We start from the raw sequence: 22,592 nt of genomic DNA, 5'->3' as shown, positions 1-22,592 counted from the left end.
CTCAGTTGGGGTGGTGAGCGTGGATATGTGCAAAAATGTTTAGTCCTGAATCCCTTGAGCTATGAATTTAAAGGCCAAGAAATGAATAGTCATGGAGGAAAATTGAGAATTTCAGACAGAGGACAGGTTTGTTTATCTTCACTACAGGCTCCTTTTAATTTAGATAATTTGCAGAAACACTTGTACCCCTCAGTGACCAGTGTAGCATTATAGTATATACTTCAAATCAGGTTTAATAGACCTTTTTTTTTTCTCTTTTGCTTCACAATTCTGTTGTACTTGTATTAAAATACATTTGGAATCATAGGTTTTGGTATTTTTGTTCTACAATCTCACATATGTCACAAAAATATAGTGTTATTGTAATTAAAATACAAATAGTCATAAATGCCCCTCTGCCACATGTGTGTTCCACAAACAATAGTATTTATTTACACCTGTTGATAATATTCAAAGGATAATCTGTCCTTAAAAGGCTGTGCTATTGTTATTATAAGGATTAAATAGGTTTTGTGGCTCCATCAGATTTCTTGTTTAAAAATGGCTCACTGTTTTCAAACTCAAATTTGACAAATAATAGCGCAGTATTCTTTAAAGCAAAGAAAACCATCTAATATTTACATAAAGCTTTTAAGAGTAATATTTAGTAACTTGTTTTAGTCCATTTAACAAGTTTCAGGTACATCAAATATAACATGTTATGCATAACATTACTTACAATCACACAGATAATCATTTACACTGAGAGTACATTAAAAACATCTGTATATTAAAAATAGCTGCGATTATATCTTATAAATAATCCAACATTTAAATGACCAAGAAAATGACGAAGTAGCGTTACTTAGTGTAAACAAACCCCGACAGGGAAATTAAAATAGTTTTGCTGTCACGTTGATATAATTCTCTTTACTTTAATGAATAATCCCGCACAAGCCGATTTAACATGCGCCATTCCTTCCAAGCAAAACGCAGTAAATCAATTAAATTAAATCGTCTTTATATTAATCGCTCACCAACACCGGTAAATAAACTATCACAAATGTCAGCATTTCAAGTGGCGCGCTTGACGACTTCTCGCGAGATTTTCGTGCGTTCTGTACTTTGTCAGCAGCGGTCCTCCACCATTTCGCTGCGTAAAGTCTCCTCCCCGCGACCGCTACATTCTGCGCCGAAACCCAGTCTCTCCCGGTCCGTAATTTAACTTCTTCCCACAGACCTAGGGGTACCTCGTTGGGTACCGGGAGACAGTTCGGATCACTGGCATTACGGATTGAGTGCGATTTTTCGCGGATGACGACTCCTTCAACGAGAATTTAGTAAAAGAAAATTGGTCGGAAATTTCAGGTAGGTGGGAACTTAAGATGGCGGCCTTGAGAGGGAGGGGGGCGAAGGAGGAAGTAAAGGGGGAGTCGAGGGGGGTTTCAGACAACTGGAAGGCCACAATCAGACTGCGTTTCATTTGCTGGGTTGATTTCTGCGGCGTGCGATTAAATATGTACCTACTACACTGACCTAAAACAAGATAACAAAACATTAGACAGTGACATGGGTTAAATTCGGATGTTAACTACTCTAAAAGAAAAAAGGAATTATAATACCGTCACTTCCGTGCGGTCGTTTCTAAAGAGCGATCCGTGGGGACGTAGTTAACCCCCTTGAGTCCCCCGTGTAATCATTGCAAAATTTATATGGAACTTTCTAACACTGTTTTTTATACATTTCGTATAGTTAACTAAACGGTATTCGCTATCTATTTTTAAAACTGAATAATTTAAACCAATTTATTTTCGCAAAAGAGGATTTGACCCCACGCAATGACGTCACGAGTGATTGTCTCCCCCCTCCCTCTGTAGTGCATGCAGAAGCGGCTTTTAATGCGACTTTTCGGATGTTTTGGGGGGATTTTGAGGTCCTCAACGTACAGCAACACATTAAAATGTGTCGGCATAAACTGGCTTCTTTGAAGCCTGAGCATTACATAACTGCGGGTGGGATGAGGGGCGCCTGCGCGTCAAATGAACGCACCCTACTAACTAACTCTTCTAGCTGGCTAGTTAGCAGCAGGCTTCCCCCATTTAACTGTTATTGCTGGAGCTAACGTTAGCTAGTTAGCCAACCTGCCAGCGAGCTAACCGGCAACGTTAGGCGTTAACCTTTGAATTGTGTGTTTTATGAAGCTTCTCGAGCTGCAGTTCTCATATGGGTACGGCTCATGTTTCACAGTATCAGCGCTGCCACATCACTAGTGAATAAACACAATTTCTTGGTCGTCTTTAACCCCCATGTGGCGACAGGTACTCACAATTTAAAAAAAAAGAAAAAAGAGAAACAGTCACGAGAGCACGGATTGAATGACTGACCGGAGGCCCGCGCGCTTGGTCGCCGGCTTTTAGCGCGAGAGAGCGCGTGCTGCAGAAATCCTAACATCTTCCTGTGGGCGACTGCAGCAAATCCAGCCAGGAGCTGGCTGTTTTTTATTTTATTTATTTATTTTTTTTATTACCGCTGCACACACACCAGTCCTAGCAGGAGTTTGCTAGCCTAGCTGTCCGCTCCTTACGTGACATGTTACTCATCATCCCACACATTCATACATCTGTTTACCAACTGAAGCTTCTGCCACAGCTCATTTTTATAGCTGTTAGAGTTGTAAGACCAGTCAGTTTCAGCAGTAGAGTTACTAATAGTGAGTTTAAACTGCTTATTTGATTTTAAAAATAAAGTTACCACCCGATTTCTGTTCCTCACTTCCTCAGAATATGTGGAAGGGACCCTAATTTCAGCATCCTGGAAGTAGAAAGCACTGAAGATCTGTGTCTTACACGACAGACAGGTGAGAGGCTCCTGCTTTGCACACACACATCCCTTGAGAAGTGCCTGTAATATCATGCGTAGTAATTATTTGTGACTTGCTAGTGAAGTCAGCAGTGTTTAGACATTTAAATAGACTTCTTTATGTTATTATTTTGTTAGCAAAAACTTATTGTACTTGGTCCCCATGAAAAGAAACCCATCAAACAAAATATAGTGCACAGACTGTGGTTTTTATTTTGATAAATTTAGTCTAAAAAGTAAACACGGATGAGCTGTGCAGCTTATGTTTTTGCATTAAAATTTACCCTGCTTCTTTTAAATGGAATCTAAGGTACTCTGTTATTTAGCTGGTATAAATGCTATTTAGTCTGTGGAGCATCCAGAGATCCTCGTTTTTATATGTTTATTTTGGTTTTTGGTTTGATGTGTTCATAAATATACATACACAAGAAAGATTTCTTGTGTATGTATATTTATGAACTTTTTAAAGATATGCATACAATTGTGGAAATTTTTTTTCCTGAGAGTTTTGCACATGTGCATTGCAGTTATATTGTTGTTATTATTATTTTTAGACAAATTTTCATTGTGAGATGTGCTGACTTAAAAGAAAAAATATGGGGATAAAAATGTCCTGTTTAAAGAGGGACATGTGGTCGCACTTTCATTTTTACCTGTTAAGGGAGTTATACCAGAGGTGTTCATGAGCCACGTTTGGCCCATTAGCCCAGTTTGACTAGTAAAACCAGTGCTACTAAAGAACATTCACCTGGACAAGTTAACAGAAAGACATCCCTGGATTCAAAATGAGCCAGACGGAGTGTTCAGATCTTTTTTTTTTTTTTTTTTTTTTTAGTCTCCTTACATCATGTGTTTGTTAAAATTGATAAATCATAGTGACAATATAAGATAAAGTTCTGCTTTACTTATCTCAAAAGTGGGGAAATCCCTTTATTGCTGCAAATACAAGCTATAAGCACATAAGTTAAGTAAGTACAATACTATATAGTTCAATAAAATATATCACAGTAAAACAACTACATTAGTAAGTACAAGAACTGAAGTAAAATCAAAATTTAAGTGAGTATAAACTTGAATAAAACGATTAAAGCACACTTGTATAGAGAGATGTATATTTCTGTGTAAAGCTGGTACCATCATACCACAAAAAATGAGGAGTTTTATTGAAAAATTTGAGTAATTTATGACTTCACTGCAATTCTCACCCTTTACAAACTATCCAGTAGCCGATTGGACCAGTTCATGCCTGACACCCCTGTTAACAGCCTGTGTCTCTCTCCTTGCAGGTGCAGTGTGTAGCCGGGGCAGCACAGAGGAAGGACACTCTGGGGAGGAGGCGGCGCGGCAGCACGCCTCTCCGGCTGTGGATGTGCTGGGTGGCAACCCCCAGGCTGCACAGAATGTGGCTGGGGAGTCCCCTCGGCATGCCCCGCAGCCGGTCGCAGCTGCCCCGCACCCAGTCCCTCCGCTCACCGATCCGTCCACTGTGCCCCTGCTGGAGAGCAACACCCCCACATTCGCCAGCACGGAGAACGTCCCTCCGACCACCTTGCCTGAGACTCTACCAATCAGTGGTAACATCATCTCAGAAGAGAGCACCGTCGGAGTTGCAAGATCTTTGCCAGCGTCCCTCACTGAGGACTGCAGTTCCTCTGCTGAGATGCAAAGGCTTCCAGCTTCCCTTTGTCCTCCTGTCCCCTCACAGATTGACAAAACAGTGCAAGAGCTGCAATACGGGTCACAAACTGATAAAGAGAAAAGCCACTCAAACAGTCAGACAAACCAGCTTCCTAGAGAAGGTGCTGGACTTGTGGTTATTACGGGAACAAAGGAAAAACGGTCCATCACCTTGGAATATAAACCAGAGACTGGAACAAATATGGAACTTGGTAGAAAAGAGCACACAGGTGGGAATATTCTCCCACAACAACCCAAATCTCAGATCTGTTTCACAGCCTCATCTCTTTCTGTCCAAGACGCCACGGAGGGTGGGGCTGTGGAGCAGTCCGACAGGACTCCACCTGTCCAAACAAATCAAAGCAGCCATATACCTCCGTCAGGTGCTGCAGAGCAAGCAGGGAGTCTCCAGGACTCGGCATCGCCTGCACTCCTTCTGTCCTCAGCCGAAAATAGAGAGATTAAACAAACTAACCTGTCAAAAACTCAACCCAAAACTATCAAGGGGATCTCAGCTAATGCTAGAGACGTGCAGAAAGTGGCTTTTTCGGAGTCAGTTAAACACATTGAAATGCAGCCTCATTCAGCTGAATTACTCGAGGCCGTAAAGGCAAGAGAGCTGCTCCCTGGAATATACACTTCGACTGGAAAAGGAAGCTCGGCGTCCAGCTGCGGTCCCCTTGAAGGAGCGCAGGTGGAGAGTAGCACGAGCAAAGAGCAAGGTGACTCGTCAGGCCCCACACTGCTGCAGGAGATTTCCTCAAAACCTTCCACCGGACCTGCTCTGTTTGACACAGGCCTAGTTGTCTCGCTTCAGGCGGGGGAGGTTATAAAAGCTGAAACATCTCACACCTCTGACCAAGTCGCCTCAACAGAGCTCATCGCGGAGATTGTGCATTCTGCCGACACTCAGGAAATTGTGGTTGTCGGGGAGGAGGCTCATATCACCGGGGCCTGGCCCACCGTGCACCTGAATCAGAGTTACCTTCTGCAGCGAGAGGATGGCAGCGTCTGCGAAGCCGCCATCGTCAACGAGCTGACTTCGGAGATCTCTGCCGGAGAGCCGAAGCTGTACACAGGAAGCGTTCAGACGCAGATGGAGCTGGGCTCTCAACCTGTGGAAGTGTACGAGTTTTGCAGTCTGGTGGAGGAGGTTGCAGAGGAGACGGTCTGTGCCAGCAGTGCTGCACAGATGCCTCATTCTCCAGGATATGAGGTGAACTTATTCAACGCTTTACTAGAAAACTCTGAGGACCTCGAAGCATCTATCCACACAGTTGGTGAAAACAACACCATCATAATCTCCCAGCAGCCCTTGCGTTCAACAAGTGATATAAATCAGGCTTGCTCTAGCAGTAATTTATCCATACGAAACACAAGCATGGCCGGAGTTGAACAGCATTTGGTGTTAGATGCTAACCAAGCTGTCGAAGTGGCACACTCAAGTGCGGTTTGTTTAGTTGAAGTAGCGGCCGTTACTGCTGACTCATTCACTGTTGAACAGGCGGACACCAGCGCGCAAATCGGGACACAGGTCGGTGCTGACCAGATGGAGGTGAGCGGTGCTGCTGTGCTTCAGACCGTTGGCCCAAAACAGGAAGCAGAAGTAACAGTTGCTTCGTTATCTCTCTTATCCCCAGTGGTTACTATTACCAGTGGAAACTTGGGGATGCAGGCGCCTGTTGCTGTTACACTTTCTCATATAGGAAACCAACCCTCCCTAAATCAGACCCCAGGAGTCACTGTTGTAAGTGTCGCAAAGCCTGAGGTCTGTGTTTCTGCTCGTGACGGGACCAAAGAAACCCCCGCTGTCACCACAACGGCATCAGTGACTGTTCAGAATGTCGCCATGCCCTCAGTAAGCAAGCCAGAGGCTTTCCGTGCCACTCCTGGGGCTATAAATCCAAAGCTGCTCCTTCTCAAACCGGGAGAAACTCCTCTCCTGAAACACCCACCCTCCATTTCAGTGTCTAAGCAACAGAATGCAGACGGCAAGCTGGCCAATGCCCACGGCTCCTGCTCCTGGTCTGGCACGGTGTCTGAGGAGTGCCTTCCCCAAACAGTCTCCGCTCTTAGCAGCTGCAGCGATCAGACGCAGCGGGCTGTCAATGAATCGTCAGTGGTGGCAGCAGCAGGAGCTTCTGTCAAGCTAGAAAGTGGTAATATTTCTCGTGAACCCAACCCGGCTACACCTGCCACCCCCTCAACGACTACTAGAAGCAAACCTGAGGCCTTAACCGTTAGCAGAACTTTATCCCAAGATGTTTCCACAGCAGCCGCTACGCTGCACAGTTCGAACATGCTCACAGCTTCAGTCTCAGCATCCACCAGCCCCGGTGACTTCCCCAGCCAAACCGATTCCATCTATGAGGAGGAAGACGGCGAGGACATTGAGCATGACGACCCTGCGGGAGAAACTGAGGTCCAGGAGAGCAACTCGGGACAGGTTAGCAGCCCAGAGGAAGGCAGTGACGACGAACCCGATGGCGAAAAAAGCGAGATGACCACCCCCAGCTCACCACACAAGGTATTTAATCCATAAAAAAAAAAAGGAAACCAAAGAAACCATAGCTTAGACATAGCATTAAGACTCATAGTCATATGAGTTATTGCTTGAATGCCAAGGTATAAGAGGCTTCCACAAAACACGAGCACAACTGAAGCAAAAACGGCTGATAAATGCTAAATTTGCATCCGGACATCTTGTCGCTGTGAATAAGATGAGATGGACTGTTTATTGGGTCTGTTTTGTTCCTTTTATCCGAGTGAGGAGCTTAGGGGTTTCAGTTGAGAGGTTTGCTTCCTAACTGCGTTTGACAGAATATTTTTTTTTAGTGATGTGCAACACTGTTACTGTTGCTGAAATCATTTTTCTGAGCTGTAATTCAGTCCTGAAGAGACGTGTTAATATTTTATCTTGGCTAAGAACAAAAAGCAGTTTTAGTTATCAAATGGTAATCAGATACGCTGGCATGCTTTTTTACTTTTTTTATTTTAAAAGGACGTCACTCCGCATGTAGTCCATCTTTAATGCAACACGTGTGTGCACGGTGTTCTTATATACAGTGATTCATTTCTTTTAAGTTGGCCGCATGCTAAGCCATGTGTGTTTTCCAGCATGGACAGAGCAGGACAGACAGACAGGCACTGTTTCTTAAGGTAAGTGGTGGTTGTCAGACACCCAGACAGGCTCATTTTAACAGGGCATTCATGAGCACATCCCAGGCAGGAGAATTTTAACTCAAGCAGGCATTTCTTTGACTTTAGCTCTTTTATGATTGCATGAGAAGACGGCTGCCACAGACTCACTCGTGCCAGTTTGACACGCTTCCTAAACACTTAAATGCTCTAATCCATTTCATGCATGATGCTTTTGTCTTAGTGAAGCTTAGGCTTTCACCTTAGTTTGTTTCATTTTCTAAAAATTAATAAAAAAAAAAAAAAAAAAAAAATCCTCTTCATCCTTGTCCCCTTCACTCTCAGGTACGCCAGTGGATTGCAGACAGGGTCACCGGGAATTCTTCTCCTGGATCACCCTCCACCTTCTCCTACCCCGGATCCTCATCCACACCCGACTGGTCCACACCACGGCGGGAGAGGTCCTCGCCTCTCCGGGGTCCCCACGGAAAGTTTGTTTCACCTTCCTCTCTCGGTGCCTACAGTTTGTCGTCCTCGCCGCCAGACCAGGGCTCCTCTCAGCGGTCCCGGAGTGAGCGTCACACTGACATGGCAGAGCTGGCTAAACATGTGAGTGAGCATCATTCAGATGTTCAGCATTTCTTCCACACATCCGCGGGACAGTCGACCAGTCTCTGTCTCTCCATCTGTGTTTTTAGCCGTCTTTCTGCTTGTCTAGATAGAGTTTTATCTAATTATATCCATCCATCTATTATCAAGCTCTCTGACTGCCTATTCCTTTGTCTGTCCTTCTGTTTACCTGTCTTTTATCTATCTTCAAATTTCCCAATTCAGTTTTTGTTTTTTCAAACCGGGCTCTGATAAAATATTTCATCTTTGTAACAGTCCTGCATATGAAAGTTTTTTTTTTTTGTTTGTTTGTTTATCATATTTTAAAGTTTTATATTTCTTCCACGTAATCCAAATAAAATCGTAACTTTTTTTTACTGTAGGTTGTTTCTTGTCCCTCAGTAAATGGTGCCAGGCAGAAATCTTATGAATTGTGTATGAATCACTGCTTCTCAGCCTCTCACTAAATCCTCAAATTGACGAAAGCAGTTGCACATCCGAAGATTATTTGCCTCGTGTCCAATGCCTTTTAACAGGCTGCTCCAGGAGTCTGTAATGTAAATAATCAAAACAAATCACTTTGAATGGCACAACATGCATTTTTTAACCTTCTGGAATCTTAAAGGAGAGAAAATTGGACCTTTTTTACTAAAAAGACATTTCAGTTTTGTGAATAGACGCAGCTTTTGATCCATTTCCCTATTTAGCTGTCGGGCAGTTAAGTAGTTAATTGTTATTTTATGTCTGCTTTGAGTCATTTAAGAAAAGCTTAGGAGAAACGCAGCACTTTTTAAAAACTCCCCTGACATCCTTTTGACTTTGATGGTATACTTTACATGATTATGCTGGAGCGTTCTGCTGTGAACAACCTTTAAAAACTGTTGTGTTCAAGTGTTAAATATACAGAGCTCTGTCCTTCGTACTGTTTATTTGCATTACTTTTTGGGAACATCACGGTTTTTAAGAAGAAACAGTCTCAATCGGCTCCTTCTTTTTGTGAAGCAAGTGAAGCTCTGCTGATGAAGGTCACTATATGACAAACAGGACAAGGCAACAAAGTGTGTGAATTTGAAAGCAGGAGAAAAAAGATGGAACATGCGGCAGCCTTGTGACTGTGTGAGACAAAGTGTGAGGTGTGTAGAACAGCTTCTCTGCTGCAGTTTGAGTGCCAGGGAGGGACATTGTTATCGAAAATGTTGCACAGGTGCAGCTCTTTTGAAATTAAACAATCATTTTCTCCGACCGATGAGAGCCATTCACCAGAGTGCCACACTATTTATTTATTTTTTGTTACTGAGACAGATAATTATGAAGTAATGAATCCAGAGTGTACCTAAATGAGAGGTGCAAGGAAAACCTTTTTTTTTTTTTTTTTTTTTTTTTTTTTTTTCTTTTTTTTTAAATGCCAACCCGGAGGCTGGCACCACCATGGTTCCCTCTACACACACCAAGTGGGATTTCTTTTCTGTTTTTGTTTCAAGGTTTTTTGGTGTTATTGCATAAAACTTTGTTAAAAAATGTTTTGGTCAATTTGTTAAGATAATCTTCACAAATTGATGCCATTAAGTGAAATCCTATAAGGTAAAAGCCATAAACAAACTGCCTTTTGGTCGGCTCTCTTTCCATATAATCTTTCTATTTCCCTTATAACGCCAAGATAAGGCACTAGTATCTAAAGAGACCTGAAAATGGGGTTCTCAAAGCTTTGATAGACCCATTTCTACCAAGTGAGCCTACATCAAAAGTGGGGACCGCCTCTAACAGTCGCAAGAACTAAGAAAAGGTTCCTCTGGTTTGAAAGGACCTTTGAAGATGCAGTGTAGCAAGAGATCAGTGTTTGGCATTTCTGAATCAGCTAACCCCCACCTTACTGTTTCAGAGCCAGGATTTTACTGACTTTTTGTTCTTCACTTTGTGCTGCAGGAAGCTGACATTGAGCATCGAACACAGGCGCTGAAGCGAGAGGGCTTCTGGTCAATGAAGCGACTCACCCGCCTGACGGAGCCACCGCGGCCAAAGGTTCACTGGGATTACCTGTGTGAGGAGATGCAGTGGCTCTCGGCTGACTTTGCTCAAGAGAGGCGGTGGAAGAGAGGCGTGGCCAGAAAGGTAGGACATGCAAATCATCACAGAGGTTTGCTTGAAGTTTCACACATTCATGATGCTAAGAACAGGGGTGAAAAGTGCGCTCCTGTATTTTTGATGGTGGATGTTGTATATGTTCTAAATGTGTTCTGTTGATTTGTTGTTAGGTGGTGCGGATGGTGATGCGGCACCATGAGGAGCTGAGGCAAAAGGAAGAAAAAGCAAAGCGGGACGAGCATGCTAAAATCAGACGAGTCGCCTCTTCTATCGCAAAGGAAGTCAGGGCTTTTTGGAGCAGCGTAGAGAAGGTACAGATGATTCCCAGAAACCAAGCAAACAGAACATTCTGCTTCTCTGTTCAGCGCCCGTGTTTGTTCGGGTTTATGACAGAAATAACATCCACTTGTCACATGAAGCGCAGTCCTGCTTCCAAAAACGTGGCAGTGTAATGTTCAAGGCTGTAGCTTAATAAAAACTGAAACGAGGTGGGGATCAGGAGGCTTTGGCGCACAGATTCTGAAACTGCAGGTTTCGTTACTCTCCGACCAAAATTCACTGAACCAGCAGCAAAAGACCAAACTACGCTTCACCTTTGAAAAACATCGGAATGAATAAATTCCCTCTTACTCTTGCTGTTTTGCTACCACCACTATAAAATTGCAGCTCCTCCACAGCTCTATCTCTGTGTGCTTTGACACCAATTTACCATCAAACACCTCTATTTTCGGTATTTTTTGTTTGACTGCTACACACCCAGCTACTGTTGTGTACAGTGCTGTCGGCTGCCCCCCGCCCCCCCCAAAAAACGGCCTCTGACAAGAGAGCCTAATTTCTGTTTTTCAGTACTGAAGAAATTTAAACTTTCACACATTACACAAAATTGCAAAATGCTTATCTGTGTCTCCAATAAAATCTTTGTAACTTAATGAATAACAGAAAAGTTTGTTTTTCACTTTCTACTATAGAAATTTCAGTTTTTTTACAACTACAGTTAAATAATACTCTTTAACTCTTTATTGTCATTGCAGAGTCATACATAGTACAATGAAATTGGGAAAACTGCCCCACGTTGGCACTACATACAACACAACACGACACATCACATCACAACAAAGTAACTGAACTTAGTAATAAAATGAAGAATAAGTGTAAATAATAAACCAAAAAAACACTGGACAGTTTGGACACACATTAAAAAAAACAAAAAACATTGAAAATAATTTAAACTAAACTGAAAGTGCACCTTTTCATATGAGCAAAACTCGCTCTGGAAGCCAGCTGAAACTGAAAATAAAACTTCAGAACAAACATATACGATAGAAAATGGCACACAAAGTGATTAGTTTTTATGGGATGTTTACTGCAGAGTTACATCAGCACTTCTTTTAACAACACTCTGGGAACCTTTGGAGGATATCAATTACCTCAGTAGGGGAAAACAACGGGTTTTCTAATCTATGCTCGCTATCTCATGATTTCAGCCGCTCTGCTTGTCCCGTGTCATATTTTCTTTGGTTCAGAACGAGCTTAATATTTTCACTGGTGCACTTGGGTCAGTTCAGCACCTGGATCCTTTTTCCTGCTGAGCTATTGTCGTTGTAAAAATGCAGAATGTGGTTTGGTATTTTTTGCTAAAATAAGCAAAGCCTTAATTTACAGTAGATGCATCTTTTTTGTAAAGTAAGATGTCGTTTGCAAACACTTGGAATAAACTCTTGTGAATCTTCCATCATTTTCTGGGATGTTCAACCTTGTTAGTTATGAACTGATCTAGTCCGTGTGTTCTTTAGTTTTGCATTTTTTTTCCAGTGTTGTTTTTCTAATTTAAAAAAAAAACAAACCTTTGTGTGATGCTGACATTATTATTTTTATTTTATCTTTTTTAAAATTTTGTTATTTTTGAACTAAATACAGTATGTAAATCCAAGTCATCAAGAATTTCGGCTGAATTTCACCCAGAGTAATCCGACTACACGGCTCTTCTTGATGTTAAAACATGCAGCTGAAACCTTGAATTGAACTTTTGTGTTGTAAACTCAATTAAAATATGAGACCCATTTGAGATTTTATGCCATTTTACCCAGCATCTCAACTTTTCTGCTTATGTGGGGTTTTTCTGTTTGTTTTTTTGTTTACTTTTTTAAATTCATGTGAAATTCCCAGCTGTTCTCACACGCTGTCTTATTTGTTGAACCTGAAGGTGGTACAGTACAAGCAGCAGTCCAGGCTGGAGGAGAAACGGAAGAAGGCGTTGGACCTTCAGCTGGACTTCATTGTTGGCCAGACGGAGAAATACTCGGACCTCCTGAGCAAGTCCCTGGCACCCATCAGGCCTGCTGAGACCGTCGTGTCTCCACAGAAATCCCTGCCTAATCCTGTCGATGAGGATGGTGAGAAGTTTTCCCTTTAAATAAAACCTGCTTCTTATCGTTAGTGCTCACTGCCACCATGTCGCAGACAGCTTTCAGAGCTGATTCACTGGTTCAGACTGGGACGTTGTCATAGCTACACACCATTGAGCGAATCTTCTCAAGCGTTCAGAGGTAAACTGCTTCATAGGAACAAAAAGCGTTCTTCACCGTCAAGGTCGCTACATCTTTGTAAGATTAAACCGCATTTTCTGCGAGCCCTCTCTGACTGATGCACCTCTGCTTGGTTTAACATGATGAGAAGTCAAATATTTGTCACAGCAGTTACTCATTTTTTTTGGGGGGTGAACCACATCCAGAGCGCTGTACCTAATGCTCTTTGGCAACCGTCAGACTTGAGACTCATCAAACCTGTCAGACTTGTCTGCCGCCAGTATTACCGGTGGCAGCTTATTCCTGAAGCACTGAGGTGAGCAGCAGGGGCTTAATCTGAAGCTGTGCTTCAGTCAGAGGAGGAACAGACGTAGCAGTGGTTCTGATCCCACCTTCATTTCATTACCAAATACGGGTTTGTTGGTGCTAAAGTGCAAACGCAGTCTGCTTAGCTGTGAAGAAGCTCACAGCACTGAGACCAAAACTTAAATTTTCCTTGGGCCTGTAGCTGAAGCCTTGCAGTAGCTCCAGCTGTGGCTTTTGTGTGTTAAAATAGGAGACACAAACCAATAAGTACACCTTTTTCTCAGATTTAAGAAGTCTTTAGTTTAAAAAAAAAAAAATTATATAGGAATGGAGCAACAACAAAAAAAACCCCACCAGACACAACAAACTGCTGCTCTTAATCAAGACATGGATTTACATCAGCCTATTCTAGAAACTAAAATAACATGTTATATCTCAAACAGTGTGTGCTCATCATACTTTTGCTGTTTCTTTTATCTGTGACAGATAATCTGAAAGATGTCTAATGTAAATAAAATGCTGTCAATCATTTTTATGTTTTTTTTTTTTTTAAAGTTAAAATGGCTGCAATTTTTTTTTTTTTTAAACCATTTGACACTTTTATGCCTCTGTTCAAATTTAGTTTAAATCAAACTTTTGTTTTGTGGATTTATAATACTGAAAGTATTTTCTGCAGACTTGTATTTAGATTAGTTAAACATCTGTTGTGATGTTTTGCATGACTAACAGGCTGAAAGTAGCAACATTTACTGCTGCAGAAGCTTCAAAGCAGAGGAAACCGTATAAGTGGGTATGATACACAAATAAAGCCACTGAAAACAAGTATTCCTGTATGAAATATATTTGCTTGAGGGTTTAAAAAAAAAAAAAAAAATCCTTGTTTCTGTTCGGAAAATGCTTGGACTGCGTGGTTCCCATTCATCAACTATCCTAACAGACCATCTGTAAAATGCAAATAATCCATAAAAACTTCAAAAAGTGTCTTTAAGCGTATATGAGAGGAAATTCAGTCTTTTTCAGTGTGTACGTTTGAGGTGGGGCTTTTTTTCTCGTTTTGACTTTGCAGTTTGTCTATTTAACCGTGTTCTTCAAAATAAAGTCTTTTTCAATACCGAACCCTTTTGTTTTCATGCAGACAGAGACTTTGAGCCTCCCTGTGAAGAGGAGGATGATGAAGAGACCATAGAGGTGGAGGAGCAGCAGGAGGGCAATGATGCTGAGAGCCACCGGAGGGAGATTGAACTGCTGAAGGAAGAGGGCATGCTGCCACTGGACCAGCTGCTCAGCAGCCTCAATCTGCCTCAGGTAGGTCCACAAACCAGAGGGCACTGATTGGTTTGTTTTCTGAAAAGAACAAAAGGACTGCAACCATCCAGAAACAGACTGACTTCACAGATGTTCTCAGTTGAACTCTGTTATCTAAATTTGTGGTTTAAATATTTATATCTGAAAAGTTGAACAGCCTACAATTTGAGCTACTTTGTATATGTTTTGTTCACATTTGAGTAAAAATGAGCTATTAGTAGTTCCGCTGTTTAATCTGTTAGTGGATATACAGACAACTACTAAACAACTAGACTGATTTGAAAAAGACAAACGTTTTAAGAAGTTTCCATGGTTTCCAAGCAAACTTGTGAGTAGCTAATGATGGACCGAGAATAATGATCCACTATGATGATCTTCTCTTTATGTAAAAATGACACTGAATCTTAAACGTACTGTAAGTTAATTTGATTCAGTGTTGGTACAAATTCAGGCAGTTTGGAAACTTTTCCTCCACCAGCAGCTGAAATTATGGACCACGTAAAAAGTGAGCTGAGTCAAGGCGTCCAGTTACACTACCTGAGTTTCTGCTGTTGTTTAAAGACCTGCTGCTTTTATTCTGAGCTGCATCTCATAGTTGGATCTAAAGAGTCATTAAATAAGAAAAAAAGGTAACAGTTAAGATTCAGTGTTTCTCACGTGGGTGATTAATGCAGGTGGACAGCCTCCTCTGTCTTATTTTGAAAGTTCCTGTCCCGTTTTTCCAGACATCCTTAAATTCCACTGTCTTGGAATACAGCTGCCAGCAGTAGTCCTCCTCCTGCTCCGCTGAGTACCTGCAGCAGGCGGAGAGGAGGTTCAAGGACTACGGTTACCTGCTGCAGTCTGAGACTTGGGACTTGGAATATTTGGGGGAGAGCAGCTGATCATATTGCTCACTTGCGTGTCACAAACTGCTTGGCCAGTTCAGTATTTTCAGAAAGGAAACATGTGAATTAAATGATTTAATTCATTTAAGAAAGATTCGAAACAGTTGGTAAACACTGACATTATCACCCACATAAACAAGCTGCTGAGCTGTAGCTGTGCATTTGATGTAACAGTAATGTGTTGTATAATTATTCACCTTCATTTTCACTTCAAATTAATTCCAGATGCCGTCATCTCACTGAGGACTTGTTGAGCTTTAGTATTTGTTTTTATAACTCATTACAACTCTAATTATGGGATGATTATACCTGAGTAAACACGCTGACACCCCTGTTAAAACGACGTTAGCTGATAATGTGCAAAAGCTGAAGAAAAGCACATGTTTTTAATACTGACCACAGATGTTTCCATTTCATGTATCACTGAATCACGGTGTTACGCAGGACCAGGGCTCGGACGAAGAATGCTCTGATGAAACGTCTTCATCAGAGGCGGGGGAGGAAGAAGACGGGGAATTCACTGCCAACGAAGAGGATGGTGAGATTGCTCCCAATATAACCTCCATAAAAACAGAATGAGACCTTTTTACTGGATTTTTTTTCTGCTCATTTTTTGTTTATCCAAGTTCATTTTTAATTGTCAAGAATTTGTTTTTCTTCCTCTGTGTTCACAGCTGAGGATGAGGAGGACACGATAGCAGCTCAGGAGAAGGTGGAAGGAAATGTAGATCATGCAGAGGAACTGGATGATTTAGCCAAAGAGGGTGAGGGCTTTATTTTCTACTGGAAGTGGTGCTAATTCATTGCATTGACCTGAGGTTTTATGAAGTGTTTGAAGAGCTTTCTGTCTTTTTAAAGAGGAAAGCAAGCTTGATGACACCTCTGCATTGCTGCTCTCTTTCTGCCTTTTTAAAAATTCTGTACATATGAATGAAATTTCATTCATTACTAGCTGCTCCCTGGTCTTAAAATAAGAGGCTGCAGACCGGATCCTTGACGTGTCTCTGCTTCCCTTCCAGGCGATATGAGCGTGGAGGAGTTGCTGGAGAAGTACAAAGGAGCGTATGCCTCAGACTTTGAGGTCCCGTCTACTTCTGGCTCTAAAGCGAGCTCTGATTCGGAGGTGTCTGGGGATGAGGAGGTGGAGACTGAAGAAGATGAGAGTGATGTGGAAAGTAACACTTCTTCCTCAGGTATTAAACTGCTCATAAAGACCCAAAATAAACTGTTTATCTCCCTCCACTCTGAGTGGAAGTTTTCAGAAAATGTTTTCCTTCTTACATCTGTTTCAAGTTTGTTTTGCTGCTTTAATTTATTATTAATTCATTAATTATTTCAAATGTTCTCCTTTCAGATTCACCAGGCGACAGTGCTGAAGATGAGGAGAGTGAGAAGGATGAGGAAGAGAGTGAGGAGGAAGACGAAGAGGAGTGTGGAGATGAGGGGATGGAGGTTTTGCTGAAGGAGGGAGACAGCAGCCCATCTTCCTCTGGCTCACGGCCAAAGAAGGAGATCAGTCACATTGCTGCTACTGCAGAGAGCCTGCAGCCTAAAGGCTACACTTTAGCTACCACAAAGGTCAGTCTTTAAATATTAAAAATATATATTTCAGTCATTTTATCAGATGGAGAAAAGTGTAGATTAAACTTTTCTGTAGATCTGGGTCACAGTTGTTTCATCTTTCTCTACAACTTAAGGTCAAGACCCCCATCCCATTTCTGCTTCACGGCACATTACGAGAGTACCAGCACATTGGACTCGACTGGTTGGTCACCATGTATGAGAAAAAGCTAAATGGCATTTTGGCTGATGAGATGGGCCTCGGCAAGACCATCCAGACTATCGCTCTGCTGGCTCACCTCGCCTGTGAGAAAGGTAACAGACTGGGTCTTCTTATATGTACCGAGTTACGAAACTTTGGTTATTGGAGTGTTATTTGTGATTAATACACTGTCCTGTTTCATTTGGTGTTATTAGGTAACTGGGGCCCTCACCTCATCATCGTCCCCACCAGCGTAATGTTAAACTGGGAGATGGAGCTGAAGCGCTGGTGTCCAGGGTTTAAAATCCTTACGTATTTTGGCAGTCAAAAGGAGAGAAAGCTAAAGAGACAGGTACTCAGTTTGCTGGTTCTGCAGGCGGCTCATTTTCCTTTGTTAGACGAGTGTGATGTGCTGCTTTGTCTGCTCTCATTTACTTTTAGTCTGTCCCTCCTGGCTTTACCGCTGCCATCTGTGATATACTGCAGATTGTTCTTGTCAGTCTTTAACTCCCTGCGTTACTTATCTGCTGAGTCGTCTCTTTTATCAATTGTTTGTTTTTAGTTTGCCTGCTCCTTGACTTACTCTTAATCCTTTTGTTTCTCCTTACATGCTTCTGTCTTAATTTTGACTGTGGCTTATTTACAGTGATGTAGATTAGTGTGTATCCCAGGAAAACAGAGGCACTAATCCAACTTTTTTTTTTTTTTTTTGAAGTTTGGATATCTGAGGTTTCGGCTGATACAAGCACTGATCGGTCTTACATTAATAAGCTGGGTTTCTCTTTGTGAGAAAGAGATTTGGCAGTCGCTCTTTTATGTGAAAGACAACATTATGCTTGCCTCAGTCAGGTTTCAGAGCAGCCAAAGCGTGAAAAACAACCCAGCGTAGGGGTAGGCAACTCCAAGCCTCTAGTGCCGGTGTCCTACAGGTTTTAGATCTAACCCTGTGTCAACACACCTGAATCAAATGATTAGTTCATTACCAGGCCTCTGGAGAACTTCAAGAGATGTTGGGGAGGTCATTTAGCCATTTGACTCAGCTGTGTTGGATCAAGGACGCATCTAAAACCTGCAGGACACCAGTGCTCGAGGCCTGGAGTTGCTTACGCCTGACCTAGCGCAATAAAGTACATTTTTAAATCAACCAAAATCTTTCTAAAATCCAATAAGAAGTTTAATGAGGAAATCCAACAGAAAATTCTGGGATTCCTAACTTTATCAAACAAAATGTAATAAATTAAAATGTCCAGTAATCTAAATTTACTGGAGTGGTTTTAATTAGTAAAATAATCCAGGGTGGGACCATTAGTACCATGGCCCTCCTAAAATCCAAAGACAGACACGCTAATTGTTGATTGTTGATTCTAAATTGGTCGTAGATGAGGATGTAAGCATAAATGTCCTGTCATAGACTGCTGACCTGTTCAGGTTTTTCTCTACTGCAGCAGGTTTAGGCCCCCAAGTTTGATAAGTGGTTAAGATGATGCGTGGAAGTATGGGATAAATAAACTAAAAATCAAAAGACTGTTTATTTTATCCACCTAATTTATTTACATTCTTTAGTTTAGCTTCAACAGTTTGTCTTCATTTTTGATACAAGCCACAACACAAATGTTTCAGTGATTGTTTAAATTTCAGGAGTGCAGACACTGCAGCAGTTTGTCAATTAGTTTCTTGTTCACACTTCTTCCTTTTCCTTTTTAGCACTAAGACTGGGGTATTTATTTATATTTGCCTATATTTAGGGGTAGACTACAGCGAGGCACAAGTTTAAATGCTTACTGGTTACTGTGTTGATGCCAATACGTCACCCGTAACTGCAACACAAGAGATGTTACTGCATATTGTTGTCATTTAGAGTCTGTGCACCTCCTGTCAGAGCAACACCAAGATTGTATTAATCAAGTTAACGACAACTGGTTATGCTAACTTAAAATAAAGAACTAAAAGCTTCCCAACAAGTGTTAAACCTAACATTATACACTGGGGTCTTCTGGTATTTTCAGTTCCATAACTTTATACAGTTATGGATTGATTTGTTTAACTTTTCCCACCGATATGATTCCTGTCTCGGATTGACGCGTTCCTAATTTCCAGCAACTGCTGACATGTTTGACAGATACTGTATAAATCGGAAAACTGAGTGCTGGAAAATAATAAGCCACTCTGTTACACTTTCTCTTCTTAGGGCTGGACAAAGCCAAACGCTTTCCACGTTTGCATCACTTCTTACAAGCTGGTGCTGCAGGATCACCAGGCCTTCAGGCGAAAGTCTTGGCGCTATCTGATCCTCGATGAGGCCCAGAACATCAAGAACTTCAAGTCCCAGCGCTGGCAGAGTCTGCTGAACTTCAACAGGTCAGTGGAGACTGTTTGTGTATGTGGGCCCACATCAGAGAGTGAAATCTGAGGCTCAGTGGATGAGGCATGCCCTCTGGGTTTTTTACACTAAATTTCAAAGTTGTTGTTTTTTTGTTTTTTAACCCCCCCCCCAAAAATCAATTTTTTGCATTTTAATGAAAAAAAAAAAAAGATTTATAGATATATTTTGGGGGTATTTAGACTCATGGACAGCAAACATGAATATTTGTATGTACAACTTGTGATTCTTGTTGAAGAAAATCATCCTCCTTTCTCTATAATGCTTTCAAAGACATGGCGTCACTCAGTACCATTTGACTTTGAATGTATTTGAAATGTTTGAGGGGATAGGTTAATTGGATAATCCAAATTGTCACTAGGTGTGAATGTGAGCGTGAATGGTTGTCTGTCCCTGTGTGTTGGCCCTGCGACAGACTGGCGACCTGTCCAGGGTGTACCCCGCCTCTCGCCCTATGACAGCTGGGATAGGCTCCAGCGCCCCCCGCGACCCTGGAAAGGATAAGCGGAAGCGAATGGATGGATGGATGTATTTGAAATGCACTGAACTGTTAATCTACAGGCCACAGCTGTGTGTAAATATCTTCACATTTAAAAGTGTTTGTTCTTTTCAAAATGATTGTCATCATTTGGCTGGTGGCCGGGGCCAGCTGGTGGTAATTTCTCACTGTTGTGTGGCGATCCAAAGAGCACTGGAGCCTGGCACTTGTGCACATGAATAGAAGCACGCTCTGAGAATGCACACCTTTATACAGGCTGGAGCGATTCGCTCCGATGATACATCAAGATTACAACATCATCAGTATGAGGCTGTTTCACAGTACCGACCGAATAGAGAAATACTTGCACAGCATATAAAAAATGATCAGTTAGAAGTTTGAGAGTGCCTCTCATGTTCAGCATCAAAATGTTGGTTTGTGAGCTTTAAAGCAAATAAAGATGTGCTGCAAGATGCACACTTCAGCGTGGATTGTGCACTAAAAGCTTTTTAAAAATAATCTATAATCTAAATTGATACTCAACCCCAGTGAGATGAGCGTAGCCATGCCGACGGTGTAACCGCCAAAAATAATTTCTACATGAACCTCGGGATTTCCCAGCAGGACGTGGTGTTATTTACTTCACCTGTCAGTGGCTTTAATGCTGTGACATATTTGGGTTTTAAAAAGGGATTGAATTGATGATTTAGATTATTCCAGTAGACAGAAACACGACTCCAAATAAATGGTTATGTTATTCTCGTTTGATGGATGCTATAAACTCTTCATGGGGTGATGATTGCATTCTCAGCTTGCTGCACCCATGTGGCTAAAAATGAGTTAAAGCATGTTTGATGTCTTTAGCAGCTGAAAACTCTTATTTTCCTCTCCGTACTCGCCTGAAGCTTGAATGATATGACTTTTTTATTTACATCTCTCCTCGTGTCTGTGCTGATCATAGCCACCGGCGACTGCTGCTGACGGGAACCCCTCTACAGAACAGCCTGATGGAGCTCTGGTCCCTCATGCATTTCCTCATGCCCCACGTCTTCCAGTCCCACCGCGAGTTCAAAGAGTGGTTCTCCAACCCGCTGACGGGAATGATCGAGGGCAGTCAGGAGTACAACGAAGGCCTGGTGAAGAGGCTTCACAAGGTGCTGAGGCCGTTCCTGCTCAGGAGGATCAAGGCTGACGTGGAGAAGCAGATGCCCAAGAAATACGAGCATGTGGTGCGCTGCCGCCTGTCCAAGAGACAGCGATTCCTCTACGATGACTTCATGGCGCAGGCGTCGTAAGTTACTGACTCAGCAGAAGGAATTCAAAGTTAATGTAAATTTAGTTTGTGCTTTGAAACATAGTCACCAAAAGAAGGTGAGAAGTATGTAATTGAAACTTGAAACTGAAAAAAAATGTAATTGAATTTGACCCTCAACCATCTGATTCACAGGACCAGGGAAACGCTGGCCAGTGGTCACTTCATGTCTGTGATTAACATCCTCATGCAGCTTCGCAAAGTGTGCAACCATCCCAACCTTTTTGACCCTCGACCCATCCAATCTCCCTTCATCATGCAACCCATTATTTTCCATACAGCCTCTCTGGTGCAGGACGGCCTGGAGGTCTCTCCTTTGAAGGTAAGCCTGAAAACAAAAAGCTTTCATTTGTTCAGAAAGTTGAGCCTGATGGCGTGATTTTCAATCGATTCTAACTTGCTTTTGCATTCTCAGCGCTGCGACGTTTCCATGTTTGACCTTATTGGTTTGGAGAGCCGCGTGTCCCGTTACCAGGCAGATGTCTTCCTGCCACGCTACAAGGTCAGCCGCCAACTAATCCAGGAGATCATGGAGTCCCCCGAACCTCCTCCAAGGCCTAAACCAGTCCGCATGAAAGTCAACAGGTAAAGGGGGGAAAAAAAAAGAAAGAAAAGAAAAATGCAGATTTGGATACTTGCAAATTTACATGTATTTTGGTTTTCTACATTACCTGTCTTACCATACCTGTGACATTTATTACATGATATAATTATTGTACATAAGTGCAGTAGTTCCCATACTTTACGTGTGTCCTCTTTCAGAATGTTCCAGCCACCTCCTAAAGGTGATAATCGACCAGTTCTCCTGATGAACAAACCTACCTGCTCCGTCCCCCCTGCAGCACAGACCCCCAAACCACCTCCAGTCACTGAAGTCACCTCAGCTCCTGCACCCGCTCCTGTAGTTCAGCAGGGTAAGCAAAAAGGAATGAAACACCCTTAAAAAGGTGGAACATAAATTTTGCACGTTTCTCTAATGCATTTTTGTTAAATTTCAGTGGTCTGTTCAATCGCACCCACTCCTCCTCGCCCGTCTCTTCATCCTACCGCTCAAACTGCGGTGAGGTCCAATGCTCCAAAACCGATGCTGACTGTACGGCCTCCCACTGCTCCCTGCACAGCCGCTATCCCAGCTCAGCCGAGTCCAAACCCCAGCAATGTCATGCCCCAGAGGGTCCTGCTTAGTCCAGATATGCAAGCTAGGTTGCCTTGTAAGTACATTTATTTCAGAGCAGATAAGCTGTGATGTTGTTGAAGGTATTATCTCATTAAAACTATGAGCCTGGGGACAGT

At 42.3% G+C, this 22,592-nt stretch overlaps 1 protein-coding gene across 3 annotated transcripts in view; it reads left to right on the top strand.

The window, feature by feature from the left end:
* Window positions 1–1,888: 1,888 nt before the first annotated feature.
* Window positions 1,889–22,592, top strand: part of LOC116335625 (Snf2-related CREBBP activator protein) — a 35,845-nt gene continuing 15,141 nt past the window's right edge. The window contains exons 1-21 of one of the 3 annotated variants that reach the window (XM_039616232.1): window positions 1,889–2,206; window positions 2,760–2,836; window positions 4,125–7,042; window positions 7,633–7,674; window positions 7,999–8,262; window positions 10,186–10,371; window positions 10,515–10,655; window positions 12,548–12,737; window positions 14,311–14,480; window positions 15,812–15,905; window positions 16,042–16,131; window positions 16,387–16,560; window positions 16,722–16,945; window positions 17,065–17,242; window positions 17,345–17,481; window positions 19,318–19,487; window positions 20,949–21,278; window positions 21,435–21,621; window positions 21,715–21,884; window positions 22,062–22,213; window positions 22,298–22,510. In XM_039616232.1, coding sequence (XP_039472166.1) covers window positions 2,175–2,206; window positions 2,760–2,836; window positions 4,125–7,042; window positions 7,633–7,674; window positions 7,999–8,262; window positions 10,186–10,371; window positions 10,515–10,655; window positions 12,548–12,737; window positions 14,311–14,480; window positions 15,812–15,905; window positions 16,042–16,131; window positions 16,387–16,560; window positions 16,722–16,945; window positions 17,065–17,242; window positions 17,345–17,481; window positions 19,318–19,487; window positions 20,949–21,278; window positions 21,435–21,621; window positions 21,715–21,884; window positions 22,062–22,213; window positions 22,298–22,510 — 6,139 coding nt within the window. In that variant the 5' untranslated portion in view covers window positions 1,889–2,174. Of the gene's footprint in view, window positions 2,207–2,759; window positions 2,837–4,124; window positions 7,043–7,632; window positions 7,675–7,998; window positions 8,263–9,684; window positions 9,714–10,185; window positions 10,372–10,514; window positions 10,656–12,547; window positions 12,738–14,310; window positions 14,481–15,811; window positions 15,906–16,041; window positions 16,132–16,386; window positions 16,561–16,721; window positions 16,946–17,064; window positions 17,243–17,344; window positions 17,482–19,317; window positions 19,488–20,948; window positions 21,279–21,434; window positions 21,622–21,714; window positions 21,885–22,061; window positions 22,214–22,297; window positions 22,511–22,592 lie in introns of those variants that run through there. The other 2 variants (XM_039616233.1, XM_039616234.1) reach the window with 2 other exon arrangements.

This window comes from Oreochromis aureus, linkage group 8, assembly GCF_013358895.1.
Source record: "Oreochromis aureus strain Israel breed Guangdong linkage group 8, ZZ_aureus, whole genome shotgun sequence".
Lineage (NCBI taxonomy): Eukaryota > Metazoa > Chordata > Actinopteri > Cichliformes > Cichlidae > Oreochromis > Oreochromis aureus.
Note: the sequence above shows the minus strand (reverse complement) of the source record. Positions and strands in the feature narration are given on the sequence as shown.